The 24,303-nt window shown below is 38.6% G+C and overlaps 6 protein-coding genes and 4 non-coding genes across 12 annotated transcripts; 6 read left to right on the forward strand and 4 right to left on the reverse strand.

The window, feature by feature from the left end:
- The first annotated feature begins 143 nt into the window (after nt 1–143).
- Nucleotides 144–2,002, forward strand: LOC116930268 (tRNA (guanine-N(7)-)-methyltransferase non-catalytic subunit wdr4). Its single transcript, XM_032937662.2, is given in 9 exon segments — nt 144–303; nt 371–505; nt 564–772; nt 840–931; nt 1,018–1,185; nt 1,248–1,405; nt 1,463–1,710; nt 1,768–1,799; nt 1,801–2,002. Coding segments are annotated over 9 exon segments (1,239 nt in total). The 5' UTR covers nt 144–229; the 3' UTR covers nt 1,924–2,002.
- Nucleotides 1,992–10,965, reverse strand: LOC116930271 (protein patched homolog 2). Its single transcript, XM_045179559.1, has 24 exons — nt 10,720–10,965; nt 9,489–9,735; nt 9,340–9,413; nt 9,084–9,262; nt 8,833–9,014; nt 8,637–8,762; nt 8,471–8,574; nt 8,287–8,407; nt 7,917–8,213; nt 7,749–7,855; nt 7,540–7,681; nt 7,149–7,464; nt 6,937–7,082; nt 6,712–6,870; nt 6,522–6,647; nt 6,191–6,457; nt 5,951–6,117; nt 4,478–4,717; nt 4,266–4,407; nt 4,189–4,199; nt 3,011–3,207; nt 2,782–2,947; nt 2,356–2,720; nt 1,992–2,292 (listed from the first exon to the last, which is right to left on the reverse strand). The coding sequence occupies exons 1-24, from the start codon at nt 10,836–10,838 to the stop codon at nt 2,180–2,182; spliced, it is 4,113 nt and encodes a 1,370-aa protein (XP_045035494.1). The 5' UTR covers nt 10,839–10,965; the 3' UTR covers nt 1,992–2,179.
- A 2,847-nt stretch (nt 10,966–13,812) lies between these two features.
- Nucleotides 13,813–14,674, reverse strand: LOC116930265 (protein transport protein sec31). Its single transcript, XM_032937659.2, has 3 exons — nt 14,602–14,674; nt 14,410–14,465; nt 13,813–14,333 (listed from the first exon to the last, which is right to left on the reverse strand). Exons 1-3 carry the CDS (start codon nt 14,617–14,619, stop codon nt 13,958–13,960), a joined length of 450 nt encoding a protein of 149 aa, XP_032793550.2. The 5' UTR covers nt 14,620–14,674; the 3' UTR covers nt 13,813–13,957.
- An 816-nt stretch (nt 14,675–15,490) lies between these two features.
- On the reverse strand, nt 15,491–16,416 carry LOC123476819 (predicted GPI-anchored protein 58). The gene is made up of 3 exons (XM_045179565.1): nt 16,329–16,416; nt 16,110–16,165; nt 15,491–16,046 (listed from the first exon to the last, which is right to left on the reverse strand). The coding sequence occupies exons 1-3, from the start codon at nt 16,344–16,346 to the stop codon at nt 15,605–15,607; spliced, it is 516 nt and encodes a 171-aa protein (XP_045035500.1). The 5' UTR covers nt 16,347–16,416; the 3' UTR covers nt 15,491–15,604.
- A 924-nt stretch (nt 16,417–17,340) lies between these two features.
- Trnar-ccu lies at nt 17,341–17,413 on the forward strand. Its single transcript has one exon. It is a non-coding gene; the product is annotated as a tRNA-Arg (tRNA).
- Nucleotides 17,414–17,679: 266 nt separating this feature from the next.
- Trnai-uau lies at nt 17,680–17,798 on the forward strand. Its single transcript has 2 exons — nt 17,680–17,717; nt 17,763–17,798. It is a non-coding gene; the product is annotated as a tRNA-Ile (tRNA).
- A 212-nt stretch (nt 17,799–18,010) lies between these two features.
- Nucleotides 18,011–18,083, forward strand: Trnar-ccu. Its single transcript has one exon. It is a non-coding gene; the product is annotated as a tRNA-Arg (tRNA).
- A 335-nt stretch (nt 18,084–18,418) lies between these two features.
- Trnai-uau lies at nt 18,419–18,537 on the forward strand. Its single transcript has 2 exons — nt 18,419–18,456; nt 18,502–18,537. It is a non-coding gene; the product is annotated as a tRNA-Ile (tRNA).
- A 920-nt stretch (nt 18,538–19,457) lies between these two features.
- Nucleotides 19,458–22,256, forward strand: LOC116930264 (acid phosphatase type 7). Of its 2 annotated transcripts, XM_045179612.1 has the most exons (7): nt 19,458–19,837; nt 19,950–20,153; nt 20,226–20,441; nt 20,498–20,909; nt 20,978–21,149; nt 21,209–21,425; nt 21,938–22,256. In XM_045179612.1, the coding sequence occupies exons 1-6, from the start codon at nt 19,708–19,710 to the stop codon at nt 21,416–21,418; spliced, it is 1,344 nt and encodes a 447-aa protein (XP_045035547.1). In that variant the 5' UTR covers nt 19,458–19,707; the 3' UTR covers nt 21,419–21,425; nt 21,938–22,256. The 2 variants fall into 2 exon arrangements, with proteins under 2 accessions (XP_045035547.1, XP_032793548.2); XM_032937657.2 differs by lacking the exon at nt 21,938–22,256 and having other exon boundaries at nt 19,459–19,837; nt 21,209–21,707.
- LOC116930263 (DNA repair protein XRCC1) lies at nt 21,434–24,303 on the reverse strand. Of its 2 annotated transcripts, none has more exons than XM_045179593.1 (11): nt 24,067–24,303; nt 23,643–23,840; nt 23,353–23,579; nt 23,158–23,279; nt 22,701–23,086; nt 22,468–22,643; nt 22,293–22,406; nt 21,993–22,232; nt 21,782–21,928; nt 21,640–21,715; nt 21,434–21,576 (listed from the first exon to the last, which is right to left on the reverse strand). In XM_045179593.1, exons 1-11 carry the CDS (start codon nt 24,115–24,117, stop codon nt 21,463–21,465), a joined length of 1,851 nt encoding a protein of 616 aa, XP_045035528.1. In that variant the 5' UTR covers nt 24,118–24,303; the 3' UTR covers nt 21,434–21,462. The 2 variants fall into 2 exon arrangements, with proteins under 2 accessions (XP_045035528.1, XP_045035517.1); XM_045179582.1 differs by having other exon boundaries at nt 23,152–23,279; nt 24,067–24,301.

Genomic DNA, 24,303 nt, shown 5'->3' on the forward strand with positions numbered 1-24,303 from the left:
ATTGTCATTAGCCGTTACATTTGTCCACTTTTAGAAAATCGATCATTTATTACATTGAGTAAAAAGCTAAAAGTAAATAAAAGTTGCGAAACCCTTCTACTTTTGAAGCAACGAGGGTGGTTACAAACATTTCAAATCGGTCCCGCTGTTGGCGCCGTCATCCATTGGTACACTCTTGGCTCGTGTTTTCGTCTGCAGCGTGTCAGACATTAGTTACACCGGCTGAACGATGGCTCCCTTCGTCGCACGTGGAAATCATATTGCCATTGGATCTGAAGATTCCGTGTTGTGTATAGACACAACGTAAAGTTTTAATATCATCATACATTGGCTAATTAATTTGTACATTTTAAAATTCTCGGGTTTACAGGACTGGCATTTTCAAATATGCCTCCATACCCCCTTTGTCGGAAAGCGATACAAATAACGCTAAACCAAAGCAACAAACGGAAAACGCTAAGCCAAAGCAACAAACGGAAAACGCTGAACCCGAGACAATTTCGCAGTTCGTAAATGAATGCTTCTGTTTTTTTATTGTTTTGTCAATAACAATTTTTATCAAGGAAAACTAATTCAGAAGACTATTCTCATCTAAATTTGGGTACTTGCCTAGCTTTATCATCATGTTCCTCATTTTTGGCTGTCTGCACATCAGATAAAAATCTGACGGTCTGGAATTTATCCACTATGGAGGTTATGAAACAGTGGAAGACAGCCCGAAAAGTATCTTCCATTAAATTTGACAGTGGCAGCACTCAACTTTTTGTCGCTGGTATGGTTATTTTTGTTATAAATGTTAATCAGTAGATAATCAGTTCTTTAACTCACTATTCACTTAGACAAAGCTGGAGATTGCTTCTGTTATTCTCTGAGCACGCCAACTGACCAAGGAAAACTAATTCTAGGACATTTGTCTATGCTGTTAGATGTGGTAAGACAGTCCAGCTCTTGCGTTTTTCCTCTTTTGTTGGTGATCCTGATTTATGTTTATACATGATTGGTTGATTTTTAATGTAGGTAGTTTCTGATGACAACAAATTCATCATTACTAGTGAAAGAGATGAAAAAATCAGAGTTTCTTGTCTGCCCAATGCATATAACATTCATTGCTATTGCTTAGGGCATACTGAGTTTGTCACATCTTTGGCTTTTATCAGACAAAACTTGTTACTCTCAGGCTCTGGTGTAGGTATTTACCCTCACCAATCTATTTTGTGCATTGACTAATTAGAAAAAAATTGTGATAGGATGGAACATTAAAGGTGTGGGATTACTTAAATAGCAAGCTGTTGCACACTGAGAATTTAAAGGAGCCTTCAGATGAAGAAATGGACAAGGCGGTCAGATCTGTAGTAGTGCATAGAGTCTCAGAATCCATGTGTATTGCAGCTGTATTGCTGGATAGGTATTGTATGTCACAATTTATGTTGAAAATGTTACTAATGGTTTTGAAATTCCATAGAGTTAAGACTATATTCTTATTCAAAATTAACGGCGAAGAGCCCACATTTCAGCGGCAAACGATACATTTCCTAGCCCAGCCTTTAGAAACTGCATTTACCGAAGAGGGAAGTCTTTACGTTTTAACAGACAGTGTTACGAACCCTATTGAGTTTCTAGGAAAAGACGAATCGTTTCAATACACCCTTGGAGAATCTGCAGTAATTGGAACTTTGTTAGCTAATGCCAACCATCTCAAGATCATTCAAGGTAATTAGTGAATTAATTTTTTCAGTTTTATCGTTTTAGTTAATATTTTTATTTTAGATGCCGTCCATTCCTGCAACGGGGATTTGAAACCCCTTATTCAAGCGCTGGTTCGATAACGTCCAAGTTTATCGTGAGAAAAAACTGGAACAAATGAAGACACAGCCTTCGAATCCAGACGTTATATCTATCCCTAAAAGGTTACGAGTCGAATAAATTTTCGTCAACCGTCTTTCTATTCCCTTGTAAATTCAAATTATTCTTTGAATGATACACATACAAAATTTGGCGTATGGCTTTTTTTTTTATTATTTCACCAACCAATAGAAGATGACCATGGGGAACTTTCATTTTACAGTGTGGGACGTAGGCATAGTATAACGATCTCTTCTTATTTACTCTACTACAAAACTTGCTCTGTTGGATGATGAGCGATGTGTTTTTTCGACTCGTCTTTCTAAGAATGATTGCCCTAATTTTTGGTTTCCAGGGCAGCGGCACCGGAGATGATTTCAATCAACTCGCGAGTGATGACAGCTTGACGCGTGCGGTTGAATGTCATCGTCAGTTTGTCAATCATTTCACCTTTGTAGGAAAAATGACATTAGTAAATGTGAAGACGAGGGAATTTTAAAACTATTAAGTTACCGGCGTTTTTGCTGGCGTTGTCCATGGCAGTCATACGGGAGGATTGTTCAGATGTGGCATTCTCCTTCATGCTGTAAAACAGGAGCGAGGCCAGTGAGAATTCGGTGTAGGACTGGATGACGTCACTGTCCAAAGAGTCGTAAACGGGTAGTTTGGAAGCATTAGCCACGGCATTCTGACTGTACAATGGCATTTCAGTCGTACGGAAAGATACGACTGTTCGGAAAGCGTTGAACAGGATTTTTCCTTTGCTGAACTCAATACCAGAGTTGATGATGCTTTGTGCAACAAGAGCAGCGTCACCGAATACGGCTGGTTTACGGCCTACCTCAGTAACTACCATGGCAATGTTCTTTGCGTACAGCCTGGTCAGAAACATTTAGCATACTTTTCCCAAATGTTTCTTTAAGAAAATTTTGACCTGACCTTTGCAAAATGTTTCGGACTTTATCGCCAACGATGACTACTTTGGTGTTTGGGTTGGCGGCAATATCGGTTTTTACAATACGACCGATGGATGAGTGCACTGCTCCGCATAAACCACGATCCGACGAAACGGCGATGATCAGCTGTCCCTTCTCACCCTCCTCGTCTACAGTAAAGATAAGGGGAAAATGAGCTTTTGCTTACAAAATATTTATAAATCATCAAATACCTTTGACTTCAGCCTTCTTGTAAAACTCTTGGGCACCAATTCCATAGGGGCGAGCTAATTTCAATTCCCTTTCAGCCTTGGTGTATTTGGCAGCAGATACCATTTTCATGGACTGGGTGATCTTTTGGATGTTCTTTACCGACTTGAGTCGGATGGAGATCATCTTCAAGGTAGCCATACCACGCACCTGCTGGCTGCTAAAAATGGAAAGTTAAATAGTGGTCAAGAAGTTGTATACAATAGGCTGTAATGGTTCCAGCACATCCATTTGCTAAACCAAAGCAGAGCAGAAACTTAAAGCAAGGAAGATACATGCCTTTATATTCAAATAACATTGCCTAATTGAAATGAACTAAACATCTTGTTGCAAACGAAGAATTAAAACGCTATTTGTATTGATCTACATGCCGGTTGAAAAGTGTTAAAGATTAAAACATTATACAAGAATTTCCGATTCTATCACTGGAAGCAGTCAAGTTATTATGTAGAATTTCATAAAATTATTTTAATGAACGTTAACTAACCATTGTGGAATAATTGCTGCTGATCGGCTGAACATTTTTTCGGCTGATTTTCTCAACTCGCAATATGGTGGACGAAAAAGACCTGATCACAGTCTTTCTCTGGTAAAGAAAGGCCAGCTAACTGCTTCATTTCTAGGAAGGTATAAAAAGGGCTGTTCTCAGCGCTCCAAGCGGTGGTCTTATGCAAAAATGATTTTAAGTTCCCTTAATATTCATTTTGAAAGGCTTATAAACAGCGATATTATGTTCGATCTCCAGAATTTGTGTTTGGTCAAATTCTGAATTTGTTAAAATACTTTTAAGATTATTTTATTTCAAGAAGTATTAAAACCTGATGTATGGCTGTAGGTAGAAGATAATCGATGGCTCTACAGAATGCTTACCGAAATAAACGCAGACGAAAAAGATCCGTTTGGCCTTTTTTATCAAAATTAAAACTTGATTTTTACAACACCAATGCCAATTCGCTATAAACTCCATTATATGGGCTAAAATTAAAATAAGTTTTATTTCAACTTAAATAACAAAATACAATTTACGGTCTTAACAAAAACCGTGCATGGTGAACTAGATTTTTTTTTAAATAAACCAAAATAAAATTCAATGACGAAGAGGTCAGAGCAGTTGGCAACCGACTGTGTAGAACACCGTTACCGAAGCAGTTCCTAAAACCCCATCGAACAATTCTTTAAAAAATGGTGGGAGCTAAATATTTGCAGGGGTTAAATTACCTCGTCATCGCTGCTGCTTGCCGATGTATCATCACTCATATCGAGATGAAATTCGTGGTCGTCAGTGGTCTCAACCGATAGGATATCATTCGCCGAAAGAGTGACTTCTTGGTTTAGCGTGGTGTAGTGGCAAATCACCTCTCTGATATTTGCAAATTAGAGTAAGCCACACGTACACACATACACACATATGATTGATATAAGCTATAAACCTATTCGCGTAACGATATCTTCTCCAAAGAAGAAACAGTCCCGAAAGTGTAAATCCTACAAAGATGGTGATTGCTAGTAGAGTGGGCCCTGAAGAGAGGTGATCGCGATGATCCACACCAATGGTCGAATAATGAGCCAGATTCCATACGGAGGACGAGTTTGTTTCATTGTTGTTATGAAAGACCGCAGATGTTGAAATGAGCATGGGTTTGGTATTACCCCGGCGTTCAGTAGTTTGCCTAATGGTTATTAAATTGAAACTAATTAGGCGATCAAGTCCCTGTTTAGATACTGATAAATGTATGCAGACGACTGAAAGAGACAGTATCCATTGGCTAGCAATTGTGGTGATTCACTATGCTTCTGGTTTGTGATATTTGGTTTTAGTAAGAACTAGTTAGATGCAATTCAGGCAAAGACATGAAATAACCTAAATGTTTACTTCTCTTTCCGATTTCCTATACTTGGATTATAAAATTGGACGCCACCTGGCGGGCTGATACAGAGAACATGGGAACGATAAATTTACCCGCTTGTTGAATTGTTTTTTTCAGTTTCAATCAGGTTGGCCGCAAGCGTGGATGTATCTAAACAATTCAATGAGGCAAACAAATACAACGAAGCAACAATAACTTGCATGACAAGAACAGATTTCGCCATCTTGGAACTCATAATCGATGCCTTTTCAGAAATCGTTGGACTAGCTGCGCGCGACGCTGATTCTTGGAAACTTTACTTTCTAATCGATACACCTTTGCACTTAAATCTTCTTTCCAGGCCACCATCCTACATCGATCGGACTAGTTATGAGCTTTTTGCTAGTCAAATTACCGGGAAAGAGATGTATTAAGCTTTTTCATGTAGTCGTATTACGCATGGTTTGTTTTATTGAAAACTATTTTCATATTGCGTTTCCAAGATTAAATGAATGAAGAAAAAAACAAACAACAGAATTATCAGTGGTGATTTTATTTATGCGTCACGTACACAAGTGAACAGATTTAGGGAACAGTTATCGCAACAGTCATTCCCACAGATTTGGGTAATCCACCACACGGTTGGTAAAGCAGTGCAAGTGGCTTATAAATTTGTGGCAATAAAGTTACACGACAATATAAAGTGACGCTTATACGTAAATGTATAAATGTAAACAACTTCAAAAAAACTTAATATTCAATGAGAAGTGATATGCGATTAAGACAGACGTATTAAGTTGGGCGGCGAATCTACGGCAAAATTCATCCATCGAATACCTACGTACATTTCGTAAGTAAAGATCAATCGTACTTTACAAATGGCGATCGGGACTTTTTAATTTTCGTCTCAATCACAGGTGAATTGGCCTAATCTCAATTTGTTTTCACTCGTAAATATAAATAAATAAAACGGACATTTTCATTCAGAGTCGACAATCCATGTCTATGATTTTCTTAATAGCAACTTCTTCCTTCAGAACTCCCACAATTGCTGACTTTTCTCGATGAGTTAATTGTGGTTCAAGTTCTTCGGCGGTGACTGCCTTGTCTTCAAGGTTTGGCGGACGATCCAAATCGAAAGGCGGTGGACCGATTAGGGAAAGAATTACAGGGAAGAAAAGCAATCCGTGGAACAGTCCATAGGCGACAACAAGAACGAATATCTGAAAAGAATGTTAGTTAGTTTAACACTGGCGAAACAGTAGTAGTACGCATAACAATAAAACTTCAGGTAACCTTAAAAAAAGTGATGAAAACATGAGAATCGGAGTTGGCGAGGAATATGAAGGCCAAAAACGTGCTGAAACCTCCGTGAAAAACTGCTGGACCAATAGAGGAAACCGTTGCTGCAGCACGTTCATTCCTGGTGCCTGTTTTTGTCATGAACGTATGTGCGACATGTGCAGCATAATCGACGCACAGCCCGATGGCCAACACCAAGTTTATGCAGGATACGGTATCAATTGTGAGTCCCCAAAAATGCATCGTCCCATTCACGCATACCTAAAATATAACGAGGGAATTTAACAATCCATTTCTACCAAATTATGGCAACAAATAATACTACCAAAGTTAAGACGACGCAAAGAAGTACCAGGACACATGCAAACAAATTTGCGATCAGAATAAAAGTTGTGATGAAGACGCAGACCATGGCTATTGCCAAGTTCCGATAAAGTTCTTCCATGATAACCTGAAAGAAGCAAATAAAAATTATAAATTCAAATTATTGCATGGAGATTGACATTAACAGTTACTTCGTCTGTTTCCCAAGAAGAAAATATGCGAGCTGAGGCAAAAACTTGGCTTCCAAATTGCTGCGAAAAATCTTCCGCAATGTCTTTTATCCGTCTCATAGCAGGAATGTGTTCTTCTCGCCCAGAAAACGGACGAAAGACGAAATCAAAATTCGTAATCTGTTTGTTCAAAGAAAACCAACAATATATCCATTAGTGATAGAAAGTGAATATCACGAACCATACCGATATCGGTGGTGCGATGGCTGATCTGCACTGTAAAGGATCTTCAAATTTGAAATTTCTACGAAACTTTGCGCCCTTCTGGGTAAACAGATAGTTCTTCAAGTAAGTTGAAAATTGTTCGTCTGTCATATTCTGATTCATCCAGTCTGATAAGTGAAAGTATTAGAATTATAATGCCCTTGGGAACTTGTTCGGCGATCTGTTTGGCTTACCAATAGCGTGACGCTTTGCTGTAAACTCCTTGAACCCACCAAACCAGTCGTCCACTTGGCTCACGATATTTGTTTCGTTCCTTACAGTATCAATTAATGCATCCAGGCGGTCCAAGTTGCTGGACAAGTTTGTCGTCTGAATGTAAATCGACGCCATTTGACCGTTGTCTGGAAAATGGCTTTCAATGACGGAAAAGTATTGAGATAGATATGTTGAAGTAGGAATGAACCAAAGCGGATTGAACTCTTGACGCATTAGGACAGAGCCCCAGGTATTGATACCGAACAGAAAAGCGGCAAGGACCAAAATGAAAACCTGTCGTTGGTGAATGGGAAAAACAGATGAGTAATTAGGTCAACTTGGTGCTCATGTCATTAATTTCGGAAGTACCTTGGCCGGCCACTTGAACAGATATTTCGCTAAAAATCGACTGAAAAACAATTGTAGAGGTTCTATCCTCGACAGACTACTGGGTTTCCAGTTCCGATGGACGAAACAGGGAATCATACCATCGCGATGACTTTCGATTCGTCTGCGTAAAGTAAATAAGGTTAAGGGCTTATTGATAATGCTTTATCAATAGATTTTTAAAATATTACTTTTGATCCAATGTCAACCATGCAACAAAAAAGGATGCCTGGAAAACGTAAGTCGCTAAAATTCCGACAGCAGAATAAATGCAAAACGATCTCAGGGACGGTAAAACCTGTAGTTGGAATGTCACGGTTAATTAAAGCCACTACCAGAATTGCATGCTTAATAATTACAGTGGTAGCTCCAACAGCGAAGGCGGCGAAGTCAGTGACTGAGGTAATAGTGATACTAACTCCTGCGTGTTTCATAGTTATTCCAATGCGAACTGGTAATGACCTTTTCATTTCTTCCTTGTTCAAGTTGCTCCAGCATTGAACAATAACGAACATGTCGTCAATTCCAATACCCAGCAACAGAAATGGTAAGATGGAATGTACTGGTCCGTAAAATACCCCAAATGCAGAACACAGTCCGTAACTAACTACGATGGCCATAGCAACAGAGGCTATTCCAGTTAAGGACAAAAATGCCTAGATTGTAAGAATAAAAAGAATTAGACAAAGCAAACGGCGGCTAACACGATAGGCTATTTTTTTTTTCTACCCTTTGTTCAACCAAGTTAAATTTCCCGAGCATCAACTGGACGTAAATAAAGACCACACAAATGCCAGCAGCCAGGAGTCGAACATCGCCAAGGATCGTAGCAGAACTAATATCGCCAAAACTAAATGAGTTATAAGAACATATTAGTGAGTCATCGAAAACAAATTAAACTTTAGTCTTATACCTTCTGGCAGCCATATAATACAGCTTTGAACTGTTGGGTGGGCTCGTGAAATTGTGAAGCAAATTTACGAAGGCTTTTTCCCATTCAAGATTAATCGGATCCACCTAAAAAGAAAACGCCTTTTTCATTTGACCAAGTAAATAAAGTGCATAATAAATCCACTCACCACTTCACCCGTTCCGGCGTCATTGTCGGTGACGTCATTTGCGATTAAAGAGTAATTGACGCGAGAGAACAATTGGACGAGCAGCGATCCAGCCGAAACGATATGGCCCGTTTCATTGAAACGAGGCTAAGGTCGAATTACACCGCAAATGAAATAAAAGCTAGGCAATATAAAACTGATAGGAGGAAAATCGTACTTGACCAAGAAGACTGCTGTACTGGACCCTGGTGAGATTACTCTTCTGAACAGTGTTGATCGTATTGATGATATCCTCCCTAGAAAGTTTACTGATAACTTCCTTTTTATAATTCCAAATGTCTAGGATATTATTCTCTAAACAAGCTTCTTCCAGTCCTTCAACGATATCACAAAATATACCTAAGCCGGGGAAGTACAGATTAGTCGTGAACCCAAAGACGGAATGGTTAATTTAATGCCAAATTTTACCCGTTGGAAGGTCGATAGCTGGTTCGAAATCTGGATCGATGGATGACGATGGCATTTCTTCGAAGTTGGCGTCAAACCCGTCAAAATTGAAATCTTCAAAATCGAACGGGTCGTTTTCACTGATATTTAATTGTCGCTTCCTTCGTTGGTTAGTCTGCTGTTCGGTTACAACTGGTACCCTTTAGAAATAAACCATTTGATTAAACAAGCATTCACGCATCCTCAAATCCTTCGCTGTTATTTTAAAAAATTTTACTTGAAGCAAACGTCCCTCCATTGATATCCACTCGCTGAGGAAACGGCTGTTATGTTATCATGAAGTTCCAGCATCTACCAGTTGACACAAAAACATTTTAATAAATGAGCATTTGAAAATCGAGATGTGTGTAAAAATATGATAATTACCCATAAAAGGACTTCAGGCCTCAATACATTATCGTCGACTACGACCCAAGACTGGAGGCGAATCTCGTTGGGGAAATTCTCTTGGAGCCATTCGCTATTTTGTACGAAACCGGAATCTTGTGGAATCCAAAGCTTCGTGGGTCTGTTTTCAGCCGTGAAATTCAGCAGACCAATGGAACACGTAGCAGCTATCACAACACTTGCAACGATGTAGGTCCATGGATTTTTGGCTACAGTGATTCCCCATCTACCAAGATGAGAATTGTTGATTAATTTGTTAAGTGGTAAAAATATTTAAATAATTTTTATTGAAACAAAATCGCCATCACGTGAAGACCAAAATTAAAAGTTTTTCTTTGCCAGGGGATGGTCAACAGCCTTGACTATACATTTACACTGCTACTAGATCGTTGCATAAATCCGACTGTGAAAATACGCAAGTTCATTATCCCGATAAAACTTTATGTAAACACGTTTTCAGATAAACGTTATATGCGAAGACTGGCGACCTACTCGGGATACAAATCTGTAATCAAATATTGAAACTTTCTCGTTTCAATGAACCCAGAAAACTAGTTTCATAACGTATTGTTTGAATGATTTCTACAGCGCACTACTAAGCCGATTTTTCATGGCACGTTGGTACATTTTTCATTTCTCATTCGTGATTATTTCACGTATAAGAGTGCACTCGAACCGAAAATTAATAATTTTCTGACTTGATGTCGGAGAATTCGAACTTTAGCCTAGACAGACACATGAGCAAAAAGGTATTAAAACGTACAACTCCAAGGGTCAAACACTGATAATACGATGTCACAGGGTTCTTCTGGCACACGTGTGATGATAATCAAAACGACGCAAATGACAATCACGTTTTGCAAATGAGCAATACATTACAGGTTAGTATCATAGCGCAACCCATAATCTTTCTTCGATCTCCAGGTACGCGAAACCGGTCAAACGCATTTGCCAGAAGAAGTGAAATTAGTTGTCTTGTAACTAAAACATTCTAAAAACCATTCCGGTTTGGTATTTAGTGCAATTTTAGCAGACGACGTAAAGACTAGCCTTGAAATAGTAAAAGTCCGTGATGTGCGAATAATAGGTTTTACTACAGTCGATTGCACGTATGAGATGGCGTTTCTACTTTAACGACCACAAAATTATTCAAGGCCAAACAATTGTGCAAGTCAAGAAAACCCAAATGACGTAAGAACGAGTCACCAACCTCAAGAAAAAATTTTCGAAGTTCGCCATGAAGATGAAAGATGCTCGATTCACGCAGGACTTTGTTGATGTGGAAGTACTTTGTTTATGGCACTCATATTCGAGATCGATTTCACCCATGATGAATGCACGAAATAGAACACTGAAACACTTTTCCAATTCGCCTACCGACTAAGTGAGTCCCGTTTTAAGACACGGATAGTACTTTCTCCAATCCGTACTTTTATTTAAATAACCCGACCGGTTCAAAATCTCCCATCAGACTAAATCGTCAAAAGCCTGCAACCACACACTACACTGTTAATAACGAAAACCAACCCAACTCGCTACATTGGTGCCCAAGGAAAAAAAGCCCTGTCTCAGTATGTAAACATATCAAGAAACGCCATCTAAGGACGCATTTCCAAAGCTCTGAGAGACTCCAACGGAAACTAGAGTTACATAAGACATTTGGGACATATTCAACTGTTAAACCTGATAGCTTCTCGACACACCAAATTTACCAAAATTCTAATTACGTTGTAATTACGGGATAAATCAAAATATTTTAAGGTATTCTCATATCCATGTTTTATTTATCGATTTATAACCACAGACGATCTAAGAATCGATTCATATGAAGTATTTACAGGGATTATTTGCGTTGGCGACATGCGGGTTTTTGCAATGGCCGATAGGTAACTAAGGAACAAACTGGTAACTAATAATAAAGAATATAATTTGATTGCGTATGGTATTCATATTTTTATGTTATAACTATATGTAATGTTGTGCATGCGAGGTGCTACTATCAGCAATTTAAACGCTAGACTTGTTTGTATTTAATGACGAAAAATGTTGGCCTTAGTTCATAAGAGGTCATATTTTGACCCTCTATACCCAAGGTTACCTGACCAAAGCGGAAGTCACGTGCTTAGTTACCGGTTCTTTTTTGCTTAGTTACTAGCTCGGTCATATGCAAACAAATATGTCGCTGACATGAAAATCGCTGTGATGATTTTTGCACGCATTTCATGAGACCTTGATTATGCTTTGCACGTAGAAAAGCCTAATATGAAAGCACTCACTTATTCAGGTCATTCAAGGAGAGGAAAAGTTTACAATGATGAAGTTTTTAGGAATTACACAAAGGAGAATTTATCAGCAACTTCAAGGATGAACTAGACCGTGTTAGCTAAGCCCTGTGGTGTAAGTTTTAATTTTAACCTTCTGTGACTTTTAGCTCCCAATCAGTAATGTTTACCAGTAAATGCAGACCCACAGTCTTGAGTACTAGTTTCACAGAGATCCACCTAACCAACATAGTAAATTCTATCTGTTACTTGTTCGAGTTCAAATCAAGGATGCCAACACAAAATGATTTAAGGTAAAACCATCATTTGAAATAGTAGCAGCCTTTTAGGCATCATATTGCTGATTAGTACTTATGCTGTTCAACTAATATTTTGATTTGCAAACATGTCTACTTAAATGTGTAGTGAGAATTAAGTTGAACTTATCATCTCTATTAATGATTCTTGGATTTACATTAACTAATGCATAGAGAAATAGTAGATTCACAGGTTTTCTTTGAATGGCATGTAAAGCCTTTATTTCCAGTGTCAATGTGGCAATCTATTGGCCTGAATAATTAAAAGTGAAACCATACATGACCATGATGGGACTTTGGTGTTGTTTTACAGATATGCCCAGCTTTCCTGTCCTAGTTCTTCCCTCTATGAAATAGCAAGTTACATCAGCTAATCAGTTTCTTTTTTTTTCCAGTTTTTAATTCAGGTTCACCGAGTAGTTCGATCGCACTAAAGATTTTTAAAATCTTACGTAATCGTGCATCTAGGTGATAAATGTGTTCATAATAGGCCAAAAAATTGAACAGCAAAGGCTGATGTCAATAACCAAAGTTCTGTTCGTGAAGTTGTCCCGCCTCGAGCTAAAAATAGAACTTTATCTTAATACTTTGGACGGGTCCGTTCTAATTATGGGGTATTTATAGTCAATGTATAAGTGACAGCATAGCTTTATCAGCTGACAAACTAATCCGATACGTAACATGTTTCATCATTGTCTACCTAGCCCAGTCGTCCCACAATAGTCTAAATTTGGATCCAAAAATACCAGCATTTTGATCAAAGTTCAAGCGAAAAAAGCATATTTCAATTCGTTTATTTTCGTTTCATTTCAATCCATTTTTGGTGCTATTTGCCCGTCTGTTTATCGATAGCCGGATTGCACGACCTTCAGCCATGCAGTAGAATTTTATCATTGGGTAGATATGTGTAAAAATGAAAAATATTAACTGATGCGGTTGTGCGACGATTTTTTACTTCTATTTGCGTAGAAATTACTCGCCTTAAACGCAGTTTGAATCCCAGTTTGTTACCGTGTTGAAAAGGGGAAATATTTTGGGTTTTCCCAGTACCGATGTCCCAGCAGTCAAACGAAAAACCTTCTGAAGAGCTTATACACCCAAGTTCTCATGAAATCCGTAACAAATATTATTTCTTTTTCCGAATATTTTGTTTTTGCAAATATCAAAGTCATTTCTGATTTTGATAATTTGCCAAGCGAAATCGTTTCCTATTTGCTTGAAAAATGTTTCGTATGCCATTGACTAATGCACGAAGCCATTCCTGGTATTCTGTAATTTAGTGATTTCGCCTGTGTTTCCAAGTCCAATTTTGATTAAAACGTCACGTTTAATCTTCACATTCCATGGCTTCTAGTTATGCAATCAACGCACTTGAGCGATATTGCATAAGTAGTCGTTTAATTACTGGCAGTACCGAAATGTTTACCCGTAAATGTGATGCCATTTCTTCACAAATCAAATGATTATTTGAGATAAGTGACCAAAAAAACATGGCTCAAACTATAGCGTGAAACATTATTTGTCTAAGCAATCCGTTTCAGAAGCGTATCATAAAGATGGTATGTATAGATATTTTGTTCACCTTTGTCCGGCTTGTTTTGGTGTTATTATTAGTTACAAGTTCTAAAGGTAGCTTTTATCATTTTTCTATATGTTTATCTCATCATTTTCCTTTCAAATTTTAATTACGTGCTTCGTAACTTTAGTGCTAAAGGATAAACAAAGACAATTTTTTCATGCGATAATTTTTATTATTTTTTTTTTATAGAAAGGTACCCAGCTCACAGACAACGTTTAGTACAACACAACGTTTCACGTCAACCATAAGGTACAAAACGAAGAGATCGAAAGATGAGATTCATTTCTTTTTTTAATAACCAGAATGTTGGGAAGCAGGGTGGAAGACGGTTTGCTGGGCAAAAGCGGGAGCAGGTGCAACATCGGGAGCAGAATAAGTCTGTTGGGCAGCCTGTTGGGGTCTATCGAGAGGAGCGGTGGTGGCGACGGATGCACCGGTGGATCCAGCTGGAACGGCAACGCAAGTGCAGATCTGTTGGGTGGTCGTCGGGAATGAATGCTGGGTTGGTGCGGGAGCAACTGGAGCTTCCTGGACTGGGGTAGGGGCGCTGTACGTCTGCGGAATTGCCACCGGAGTAGCTACGACGTTGCTGTTACCCCACACTTTGTTACCATATCCTGCGTGAGGTGCTGGAGCGGGGACGGCTGCCGGCTGGGTTGCCCATGATCTAAACCCAATTTTTAAAAAACGTACGAATTGTTTTAGATTTCTAAATGATAGAATTTTAAAAAAGTAAAACGTACGGCGTCCTGTATGCACCGGAGCAAGTTGCTGCCATAACAACGCACAAAGCAACGATCTGTAAAAAAGAGAAAGACAAATTTTGGAAAATTGATCAAAGTTTATACAGTGGAACAGACACAAAGTGGAAGCATTCCTTAGGTAAATTGGTTTTTAAATGTCATAGAAAATTAATTCAATTGAAATTTACTTACAGTTTTGAAAGAATTCATTTTGAGTTGAAGTTGTTGGAAGTCGAGTTGCTGGAGTGCAAGTGTGTGTCGAACTTGAAATCAGGGCTGGTTTTTATACTGGAAGATGGCCCTAGATGACCTTGGACATCTGCATCAATTGCCCCATCGTGAAGTACGGAAACCCATCCAAAAAGGTGAAATGAATAGAAAATTGACCTAGTTTGAATATAGCGACGAGTAAAATGGGGGGAGGGGGTTCAAAGTTACTTTCACAAATGTCTCACAGTCGCCGTGGACATTGATTGGTTACTGCAATAAACCCTTTCCCTTTTCGCGCTTAGAAGCATATTTTTTTTTTTTTTAAAATAGTCTCTACCTGTTCATCGTACAAAACAAAAATTCAGTTTACAGCCGTTGTTTGTAACCCGCATTTTGAAGATGAATGCATTCTAAGCGTTTTCATCTAAGACAATGACAGCCCCGAAAATGTATTTCAATTTCATTGATGTATACGTTAGACTAAAGAGATCACTTTTAAAACGTTTAAATGACCGAAAGCTATTCCAAATTCCTAAAAGAGCGACGACATTTTTAAAAAATACTTCATTTGATTTCAAACTATTTCAATTTAAGCATAGGCTATGATGAATTTCATTAAATGTTATCTCTTTTCTGCTGTACCTGTTTTAGGTCAAGTATCAAAAATATTGTAAAAGTTGTTGTGATTTAATGTATTTTTCTTAAACACAGGGCCCTTTAATTCTATAATCCTTGCCCTTATATTCGATATTTTGATACGTTTCATTGGAACATAAATCCTCACATCTCATATACACATTAGCCCGTGTCCATAATAGGTCGGGATTGACTTAACATTTTACTCCGTTTTAATAATAGTATAGAGAAGTTGTTTTACAGTGCATGAAAGAACTGTTTATTCATTTTTTCAAGATTCCATCTGCATTTTTAATTCTCAAACACAGTCGAATTTTATTGAACGCACGGTCTGATCATCTATTTTCTTTTAATAGCGGGTGAGCTTTGCCGGGGAGGCATAAGCCGGACGGGCATACTGGGCAGGAGGAGCCAAATCAACTGGAGCGGCCGTGGTAGTATAATACCCATTGTGAGCAGGAGCTTGTGTGGACAAAGTCTCTTGTTGGCTAGGAGCAGCTGGAGAATAAGCTGATTGCTGGGCAGGAGCTGATTCTTGCTTAGCGGGAGCGGCCTGCTGGGTGGTGGCTGCACCGGACGATGGCTGCTGGTATTTTTCGATCATGCCAGCAGCGGTAGCTTCAGACACGGCCGTGCAAGTGCAGATCTGTTGAGTTACTTTGGGGAAAGCGCTGGCAGGTATGTTGGTGTTGGCTGGAACCGGAATTGTCTGATATTTGGTTTCCGTCTCAGACTTAACTGGAACCCAGGGTTTGGGTGTAGTTTGCATTTCCCAGCTTGGTCTGCCTGACCTGGTAAGTGAATAAGTGATGTCATGAAGATATTTGATTAAAGAAATTAATTTGAATATTTACTGCAGATATTGGCCAGAGCATGTCGTAACAGCCACGACGGAGCATACGGCAAGAACCTATATCAGGTAAAAAGAAATTGAGTTACGTACACCCTCGTCAGTTATGTTTTAATCTCTATTTAAATACTGTAGACCTAAATTGAATTTTAGTTTTCGAAAATCTCGACATGTAAATCAAGTTTTTACTAGACATGCAAGACCAAGCTAATTGAAAACTCACCAGTTTAAAGGTGTTCATTTTCTTCGGAGGAAGTAGATGGGAGAGAAGTGTGGGTGAGTAGTAGTAACTCCTGAGAGTAGCTTGTGAAGATTGGGATGACTAGGGTGAAACAACCTCGACCTTATATACCTACAGCTCACACGAGTTTGTGTGTACCGTTTTCCTCTTTGACCTTGAGGGTTAACAAGGAAGATTGTCTGTTAAGCTCTAAAGGTAATCTGCGTGCTATGGATTAGAAAATGGGTCAACTTTCAATAAGGCTACGAAAGATGCCACAGCTCAAAACTATACTTGATACAAAAATGAAAGTATAGTTGCTTATTCTAATTGTATTCATAATTAACAGACGTAGTCCCCTTACGTTTCTCAGATTGTTAAAGTACTTTTCATAGAAAATCCATGTCCCTAAAATGATGTAAATTGATAAGTTGTGTCATCGTGCTCGATTCGAGGGAATTTCCTAGGCTTCAACGTACACCTAAGTTTAAAATTTCAAGTTTCGGGGATAAATTAAGTTGATTTTCTTCGTTTCATTTATTGTCTATCGTTAACTGCAGTCGATATATTCTTTAACCTTGAATTATTTTCGGTGACAACCAAAACTTTCATTTCTTTTTCTACCTGGAAACAAGGTCTTCGCCTTAGACCGGATGTGAGCCTACATCTACAAAGTAGAGGTAGGTCAGGTTCGCTCAAAACATTTTACCTGCTTTTTCAGGAGATTAAATGTAATGTATAAATAGACGAGAACTAAAAAATACGCTTTTCCTGTGACAGGTACGTAAAAATTTCCCCACAAAATGCCGTAAAATGATTAAGTTAACTAAAATTTTATCTTTTGAAACATTTTCTTGTTCAATTCTAGTGATGGATCCGCATCTATTTTGGTGGGAATTCCACTTCTAAGTCCAGTGCATATGCACAACGGAAATGTTGTTGATATGATGTGATTTTCTAAAAAAATTAGAAGACGCTTAACCTCATTTTGAATATATTTTTATTAAATATTGGAGCTTCTGTGGCCTAATGGATAAGGCACCGGCCTCCTAAGTCGGGGATTGCGAGTTCGAGTCTCGCCAGAGGTAGACAAAGATATACGAATTGCTTAACTAATGTGTGTTTCGTTGTAAGGAAGAATGGATGCAGTGTGACGAGTTCTTTCACTGGATTTAACAAATGCAGAACGGATGAAAGTAAGAATGAAATGGATTTTTTATGCCTTGAAGTAAAACTAATGATTAGTACGTATATTTAACGTATTCTAAATGTTTCTTTTTGGATACGGTGCAAACTCAACACTTTGAATTGCCATTTCTGATAACTATATCTTTAATACGAATAAGGTCAAATATCTCCAGTGGCGCAGTTGGTTAGCGCATGGTACTTATATGACAGTAACTGGTTGCGTTGATGAGTTGTCACTTAAATAAAGCAATGCCGAGGTCGCGAGTTCGAGCCTCGCCTGGAGAATTGTTTATATCAATGAATACCCCAAGTCTTTTTTAACTTACTTGATTGTCCCAGGCTAAGTTTGCATTTTTATACGAAACAGGTGAACAACTCTTCTGGTGATTTGCCTAGACATGGACAAAATTACCCTTCATGTATCTACGTTGAGCGGATTTCTTTATAGAAGAAGGCACCCGCTACAATACTAATATTGTTAATTACCTAGTATTCAAGCCTCTGTGGCCTAAAGGATAAGGCACCGGCCTCCTAAGCCGGGGATTGCGAGTTCGAGTCTCGCCAGAGGTAGTTGTAACACATCAAGTCAATCTTTGTGGAAATATCACGTTCCATTAAACGTAGTGTTCGAATTTACATAGTATGACAATACATCGTCCCCATCAATGAACCCTTCACTAATAAACGAGCAAAATCTTGACATGTGTTGTCGAGCTGAAAGACGGAAATAAAATGGTTTGTCTTTCTTTGAATTTTTGTTAGATCTGGCGTGAATTTCGCTTTTGTACAAAGCGGTATGGTCTAACGGATCTTGAACTGATGACTCGGGGTCACTTGCCGATCAATGGAAACCAAGGTTTCGTCATTTTTATAATACTAATAGGAATATTTAAAATCATTAAATATCTCCAGTGGCGCAGTTGGTTAGCGCAAGGTACTTATATGACAGTGTCTCGCTGCGCTAATGAATTATAGGAAGATGAAAGTAATGCCGAGGTCGCGAGTTCAAGCCTCGCCTGGAGAATTATTTGGTTTGTCTAATTTTCTTTCTAGGAAATTGTTGTAAATGAAATCAATATATTTGGATAACTCTTCTTTACTATATTATAGTTTTCTTTAGGTAAAAAAAATGTTCGTGCTAGCCGTCACAGTAGTTTTTATAGTTCATACCTCTCAAATCGCTAACCATAACTAAAATCTTGCTGTTGGTGTTACCTGTTCTGTTATACCGTTCCGCATGGCATTGCTTACGTGCATCCAATTGAAAAGATTCAACCTTGGAACAGATATTGTCCAGGTCAGTAAAAGCCTTTTCACTGAAAAAATGTACCTGGAAATAAGGTCATACAGTTCGTTTTATTTCCGACGTAGAATAGGTTGTTGGTCCTTTCTACCTTTTTCTTCGGCCAATCCAAAGGCTGCTTTTCAAGGTAAGCATGATAAAGGAAGGTTTCCATTTAGCATTTCAGTGTTACATCTTTTACCTTGGCAGTTCGGCTGGTTCCAGTGAGAATATGACAACTTATGCTGCTGCAGTTTGGAGCCAGGGCTGGACAACATAAGATGTTGGCAACTGATGCGAACGGAAAGAAGTTCCATTTCCCACATGCGAGTCATCTTCAAAGTCTGGCAAATGCATGAGCTGCTTTAAGTACAAAGCTAACAGTGAGGGTTTCGTGACCTGAAATCGCGTTCACAATGAATTATCTCTGTGCAAGCGCACAAATTAGTTGCAAATGTCCTTCTGAACGTTAAGTAACTGATCGAAAATGGCGGAGTTAATACGGAGTCGAGTCGATACGGTTGAATATTTCTAAAGTGAGCTTAATGCAGTTTTGCCAAAGTTCGGCTTTAGAATCGTGAAGGATTTGTCATGGTAATGAGGGACCAAGGGCACACAGGACTCTTGGGGGCTTGGACCAGATCCGGTACGAGCAGACGAAGTAAATACGGACCTTACGGGAGAATAATTAGGCTAGTGTGGAAAACAGAGCTGTCACAACTGGAGCCAATGTTTTCATTAAGTTTGCTAGTTCTAAAAGTAATTTTGAAATTGTATTAATTAAAAACAAACAATAAAGGACAGTGCATTCTTCTCAGTGACAGTCTACCTTCCAGTACAGCATTGTTTTCAAAACATGACCATCAATGTTACCATTTCCATGGTCCATTTGGCATAAGAAATTAAAAATTAATGCAGAATTTAGTGAAAATGTTAGTGCTTTCTAGTATGTTCCTATCATTCTCCTTTTATTGGTTGGCGTTGGTAGGTGCCACTTCCATTTATGATGTTCAGCCACAACAAATTCATTTATCTTTCTCAGGTACATGCTGGTGTAGATATTATTCAATATCATTTGATTCTTATTGTTATTTCTTGATATTTTTCTGTCTTATTTTTTAATTTCCTTTGAATGTGGGTATTTTTACTTATAGATAATGCAAGGGATCTTGTTGTCACATGGAGTACAATGAATAGTACAAACGAAGCAAGTCTTGTGGAATATGGAATTGTTGAAAGTAATCTGACTCAAACAGCCACTGGGGTTGCTAAAGAATTCATAGATGGAGGACTAGCAAAAAGAGTGCAATTCATTCACAGAGTAAAACTTAAAGGGCTGTTGCCAAAGCAGAAATACTGTAATTTTGGGTTTTCTCATACATGATCGGTGAGAAGTTGTAACCCCTTTTCTTTCTACATATGAATTGTAGTTTATAGATGTGGAAGTTGGCTTGGTTGGTCTAGCCTGTACAATTTTCTCACTATTGACAGTTCGGCAGATTGGTCTCCAAGACTTGCTGTGTACGGCGACCTGGGCTCAGAAAATCCTCAGTCGCTTTCACGGCTGCAAAAAGAAGCACAGGAAGGTCTATACGATGCAGTATTTCATGTTGGTGATTTTGGATATGATTTGTATGAAGAAGACGGTATGTATTTACCTCAAATATAAGGACTCACTGATACCTGAAAGTACACTTTCTAGGTCAGCTTGGAGATCGATTCATGCGCCAAATTGAACCAATAGCTGCCTACTTGCCGTACATGACCTCAGTGGGAAATCACGAAGAGAAATATAATTTCAGCCACTACAAGGCTCGTTTCTCTATGCCAGGCAACGAGAATGGCTTAATGTACAGTTTTAACCTAGGCCCAGCGCACATCATATCCATTTCAACAGAATTTTACTATTTCATCAACTATGGTTTCAAGCAGATTGCTTTACAATACGACTGGCTTACACGCGACCTCGAAGAAGCCAATGCTCCTGAAAACCGGACAGTCCGCCCCTGGATAATAACCATGGGTCACCGTCCAATGTATTGTTCGAATACAGACCAAGACGATTGTACAAAGAAAGATACACTTACCCGCGTAGGACTTTCTTTATTCCACTGGTATAGGCGTAATCATCCGCGCATCATATCAGGCCAGAGAATGATTAAACACAGCATCTATCATTTAGGTTCGCCTTGGAGCCACTCTTTTACAAACATGGAGTGGACTTGGCCTTGTGGGCTCATGAGCATTCATACGAGCGACTGTGGCCTTTATATAACCGTACGGTAATGAATGGAAGTCTGGAGCATCCATATACTAACCCGAAAGCCCCAGTTCACGTCACAACTGGATCAGCGGTACGAAGGATCAATTTTCATATTGAATTCTTTACTTTTACAATCATTTCGATATTCAGGGTTGCCGAGAAGAACGTGATGAGTTTATTCAAAAATTACCATATTGGTCAGCCTTTCGCAGCAACGATTATGGATATTCTCGTTTATTAATCGCAAACAAGACTCATTTGCATTTGGAGCAGGTCTCAGATGATCAAAATGGCCGTGTGGTGGACGATTTCTGGATCACGAAAGATCATGTTCGAGGTTACTTAGATCACGAATTATAGGACAATGGTAAACAGTTCATCTTAGAATTCCGTTATTATTTATCTCACTTTGACAGTGCAATTAGAAATGGGTCTAGCATAACCAAAGCGTGTTGTTTTTTGCATTCTCTTATCCAATCACTTTTAACGATTTTTATTTCTTTATTTTTCGCCAGTACCTTTAAAAAAATGTTAGCAAATAATTAGTGAACTATTTCTCAAAGTAACGAAATTATTCAAACCTTCGCAATCGAGGCATCATCTGGGTTGTCTGTAATGAAGTATTTAATACTGGATCTCCGTTTGGGAACGACTTGACTATTGTTTAAAAAATAGTAGTTAATGAAAAATCAAAAATTTAGCACTCCATCAATAATCGAATACCCCTGAAGATCAGTTACGTAGCGGGTAAGTTCTTCCTTGACATCTTCAGACAAATCTTTTCCCAGCAGAAATTTGCCATCATTGTAAATATTTGAAGATTGAAAATCTTTTGAGAGATTCTGTTCCTGCAAAATTTTCCTCTTTATCCTATTTCAGAACAAGGAGAACAGCCATTAATCAACATTCGAGAGTTAGCGTCTGATAAGCCTACATATCAATTTCATCGTCTGTGTCCACTTCATCTACTTCAGTTGACCCTCCGTAGTCGTCTTCATCTTCTTTGACTTTACTAGTTTTGGGCGTTGCGCAGATACTACTAGCTGTCTTAGAGACGGGGGCTGCTACATTGTTATTCCGTTTAGGAGCTGGGGATGTCGGATTCTGGTCCTCTGGTCCAGCCCAAATTTCTTCTTCGCTTTCTTCCCCTCTGTCGTTTTTATCTAAACAATAACTTTATACAAAACGTTTAAATTAATATTAATCACTTACGCAAAGAAATGTTTCATTTTACCGTCTCCAAGGTAACCGTTTTCGCTTAGCGTAGCAATCTTCTACCCAGTTCTTTGTGACAATTTTACCTTTACCCTTCACTTCGAGGAACTTCGGCGTATTGTAAAAGGCACACCTATAATAAAAATTTGCAGGTGAGCACAGATCGGCAAAGAAAAAGTTGAAATGGACAATACACCAAGTGAGTGCAGGACGCATTCCATTCCGGTTTGTACGTGGCTCCCAAGGCCTGCAGCTTATCCCGTAACTGCGATCGTAGTGGGTTCTGAAAACCACTGAGTACTACTACGACGTCATCCAATAGACGATTAAAAGGTTTGGTTATTTTTTGTTTCTTCACTAACTGTTCCACCTAGTTTGCATAAAATAATCGAATTTCTTCCTTTTTGAACATTAACTTGTAAATTACACTTGTCGAAGGAGAGGATGGCGGTGCTTTCCTCTTCGCTGATTCTTCCTTCCGCGAATGATTAGGGGTGGCATTTTTAAATTTGTTTTCGTCTATTTTCTTATTTGATGGTTTCGCTGGTGGTGTAGCGGACGGCATAGACGATCTAATACGATCCGACTCTACCAGTTTACGACTAGGCAACGACTGAATTTCAGCATTGCTCGAAAATATTTTTGAAGTTGTCGGACTTTGGTACTGTAATGTTTTAAGTTTATCTGTTAACTTTATGTCTGGTCTGCCATCCTTTGTGGGTGACTGTTTCAAAATGCTCAAAGCCTCTTTCTCACTCTGGGCTAGAGCAACTGAAGCGAGACTTTGCGACGCCGCGCGGATGGCACCAGGCTCTACATAAATAAAGATATTGTGTTTTACACACTTGAAAGGCGGAATATTAAAATTGTGCCATTACGAGTACTTGGTGAACTGGTCATCGGCGATTGGGACGACTTGAACCGAGAAAACAGACTGCCTTGCTTGATGGGGTCGTCGGTCTGCCCTTCTTTAAGTTTGAACATCCCAAAGTCCATACTTTTTGAACTGGTAAAAAAAAAAAATTTTTTTGCCCATAAGAGTGTGTAAAAATAGAAATAAAATAGTTTTGTAAACATACTTTTGAACTTTACTAGATGACTCCTCTGGGGCATGAATAGTTATAAATGAAATTCCATATTGTAGGTGCTTGTTAAATGGTTGGGTACACACTACTCTAACACGGTCCCATTTCTCAGTTAGCGTGGCCTTATTCAAATCTTGGTTTTTGAAAATTCTCACACGCTGGAGATTTGTTTCATTACGACATTCTTGAGGTGTCATAAATGTGGCAGAATTCAAGAGTGTCTATTGAGGTACACAGATACATATATTAATATGCTTTGTGTTGCTTCTTTTAAATTTTCAAACCTTGTATTCTTCATCTGGGCAACCGCTTCTACCTACTAAAATTTCAATGAAAGCAGAGCCATGGTTTCCAATGTCAATGGCAAAGATTAGTGTGGGCTTTTCTAGCTGAAGTTCAACCCAAGCTTTTTGTTCTCCACCAGATTTACACCTCCATTTCCTGTATGCTCCATCTTTAATTAGGTTTTCTGTTGGTTGATTCTACAGAATGGAAATCAAAAGAAAATGAAAAAGTTTTTGTGTGAATCTTGAATTTCATTTGGGTACACCTTGGTCACAATGACAAATGGCTGTACAAGAACTGCTACTAAAAGAATAAGTTTATCATAATGCAATTTATCAGCAAATTCAATCAGACAATATATGATTAAATTGAAGACATCAGGTTTCTACAACACAGTTTTCTTGATTTTCTTTACTAACTTACGGGATCCTCACTGCTGAAACTAATGACACGATGAAATTTAATGGGTGCCATTGGATTGATATTTAGTTGACAAAAAAGCCAGATTAGAAATTGGCAAGATAAACAATAATTTTAGAACAGCGTGTTTAAGTTTTTAAAAATACATTAGATATTTCTGCGATACAGCATGAGGCTAATGTTTTTATGTTTGCAGCTGCATACTACCAATTTTAGCCTTCACATTTTCATTTTTAGGGC

This window comes from Daphnia magna, linkage group LG1 (genome assembly GCF_020631705.1).
Source record: "Daphnia magna isolate NIES linkage group LG1, ASM2063170v1.1, whole genome shotgun sequence".
NCBI lineage: Eukaryota > Metazoa > Arthropoda > Branchiopoda > Diplostraca > Daphniidae > Daphnia > Daphnia magna.

What these genes read in the sequence shown, in the direction of transcription:
- LOC116930271 (XM_045179559.1), bottom strand. Translation starts at nt 10,838, where the DNA reads ATGGGTGAAATCGATCTCGAATATGAGTGCCATAAACAAAGTACTTCC. An exon ending in GGCCTGAAGTCCTTTTATGG is followed by an intron (nt 9,414 to 9,488) that starts GTAATTATCATA and finishes GTCAACTGGTAG; the next exon opens with ATGCTGGAACTTCATGATAA. An exon ending in ACAGCAGTCTTCTTGGTCAA is followed by an intron (nt 8,763 to 8,832) that starts GTACGATTTTCC and finishes ATTCGACCTTAG; the next exon opens with CCTCGTTTCAATGAAACGGG.
- LOC116930265 (XM_032937659.2), bottom strand. An exon ending in TCCGGTGCATACAGGACGCC is followed by an intron (nt 14,334 to 14,409) that starts GTACGTTTTACT and finishes AATTGGGTTTAG; the next exon opens with ATCATGGGCAACCCAGCCGG.
- LOC123476819 (XM_045179565.1), bottom strand. An exon ending in TGCTCTGGCCAATATCTGCA is followed by an intron (nt 16,047 to 16,109) that starts GTAAATATTCAA and finishes TTCACTTACCAG; the next exon opens with GTCAGGCAGACCAAGCTGGG.
- LOC116930264 (XM_045179612.1), top strand. Translation starts at nt 19,708, where the DNA reads ATGCAGAATTTAGTGAAAATGTTAGTGCTTTCTAGTATGTTCCTATCA. An exon ending in AATTCATTTATCTTTCTCAG is followed by an intron (nt 19,838 to 19,949) that starts GTACATGCTGGT and finishes TTTTACTTATAG; the next exon opens with ATAATGCAAGGGATCTTGTT. An exon ending in GGACTTTCTTTATTCCACTG is followed by an intron (nt 20,910 to 20,977) that starts GTATAGGCGTAA and finishes TCTATCATTTAG; the next exon opens with GTTCGCCTTGGAGCCACTCT.
- LOC116930263 (XM_045179582.1), bottom strand. Translation starts at nt 24,117, where the DNA reads ATGGCACCCATTAAATTTCATCGTGTCATTAGTTTCAGCAGTGAGGAT. An exon ending in GCCCAGATGAAGAATACAAG is followed by an intron (nt 23,580 to 23,642) that starts GTTTGAAAATTT and finishes GTACCTCAATAG; the next exon opens with ACACTCTTGAATTCTGCCAC. An exon ending in AAACGGTTACCTTGGAGACG is followed by an intron (nt 22,233 to 22,292) that starts GTAAAATGAAAC and finishes TTTTGTATAAAG; the next exon opens with TTATTGTTTAGATAAAAACG.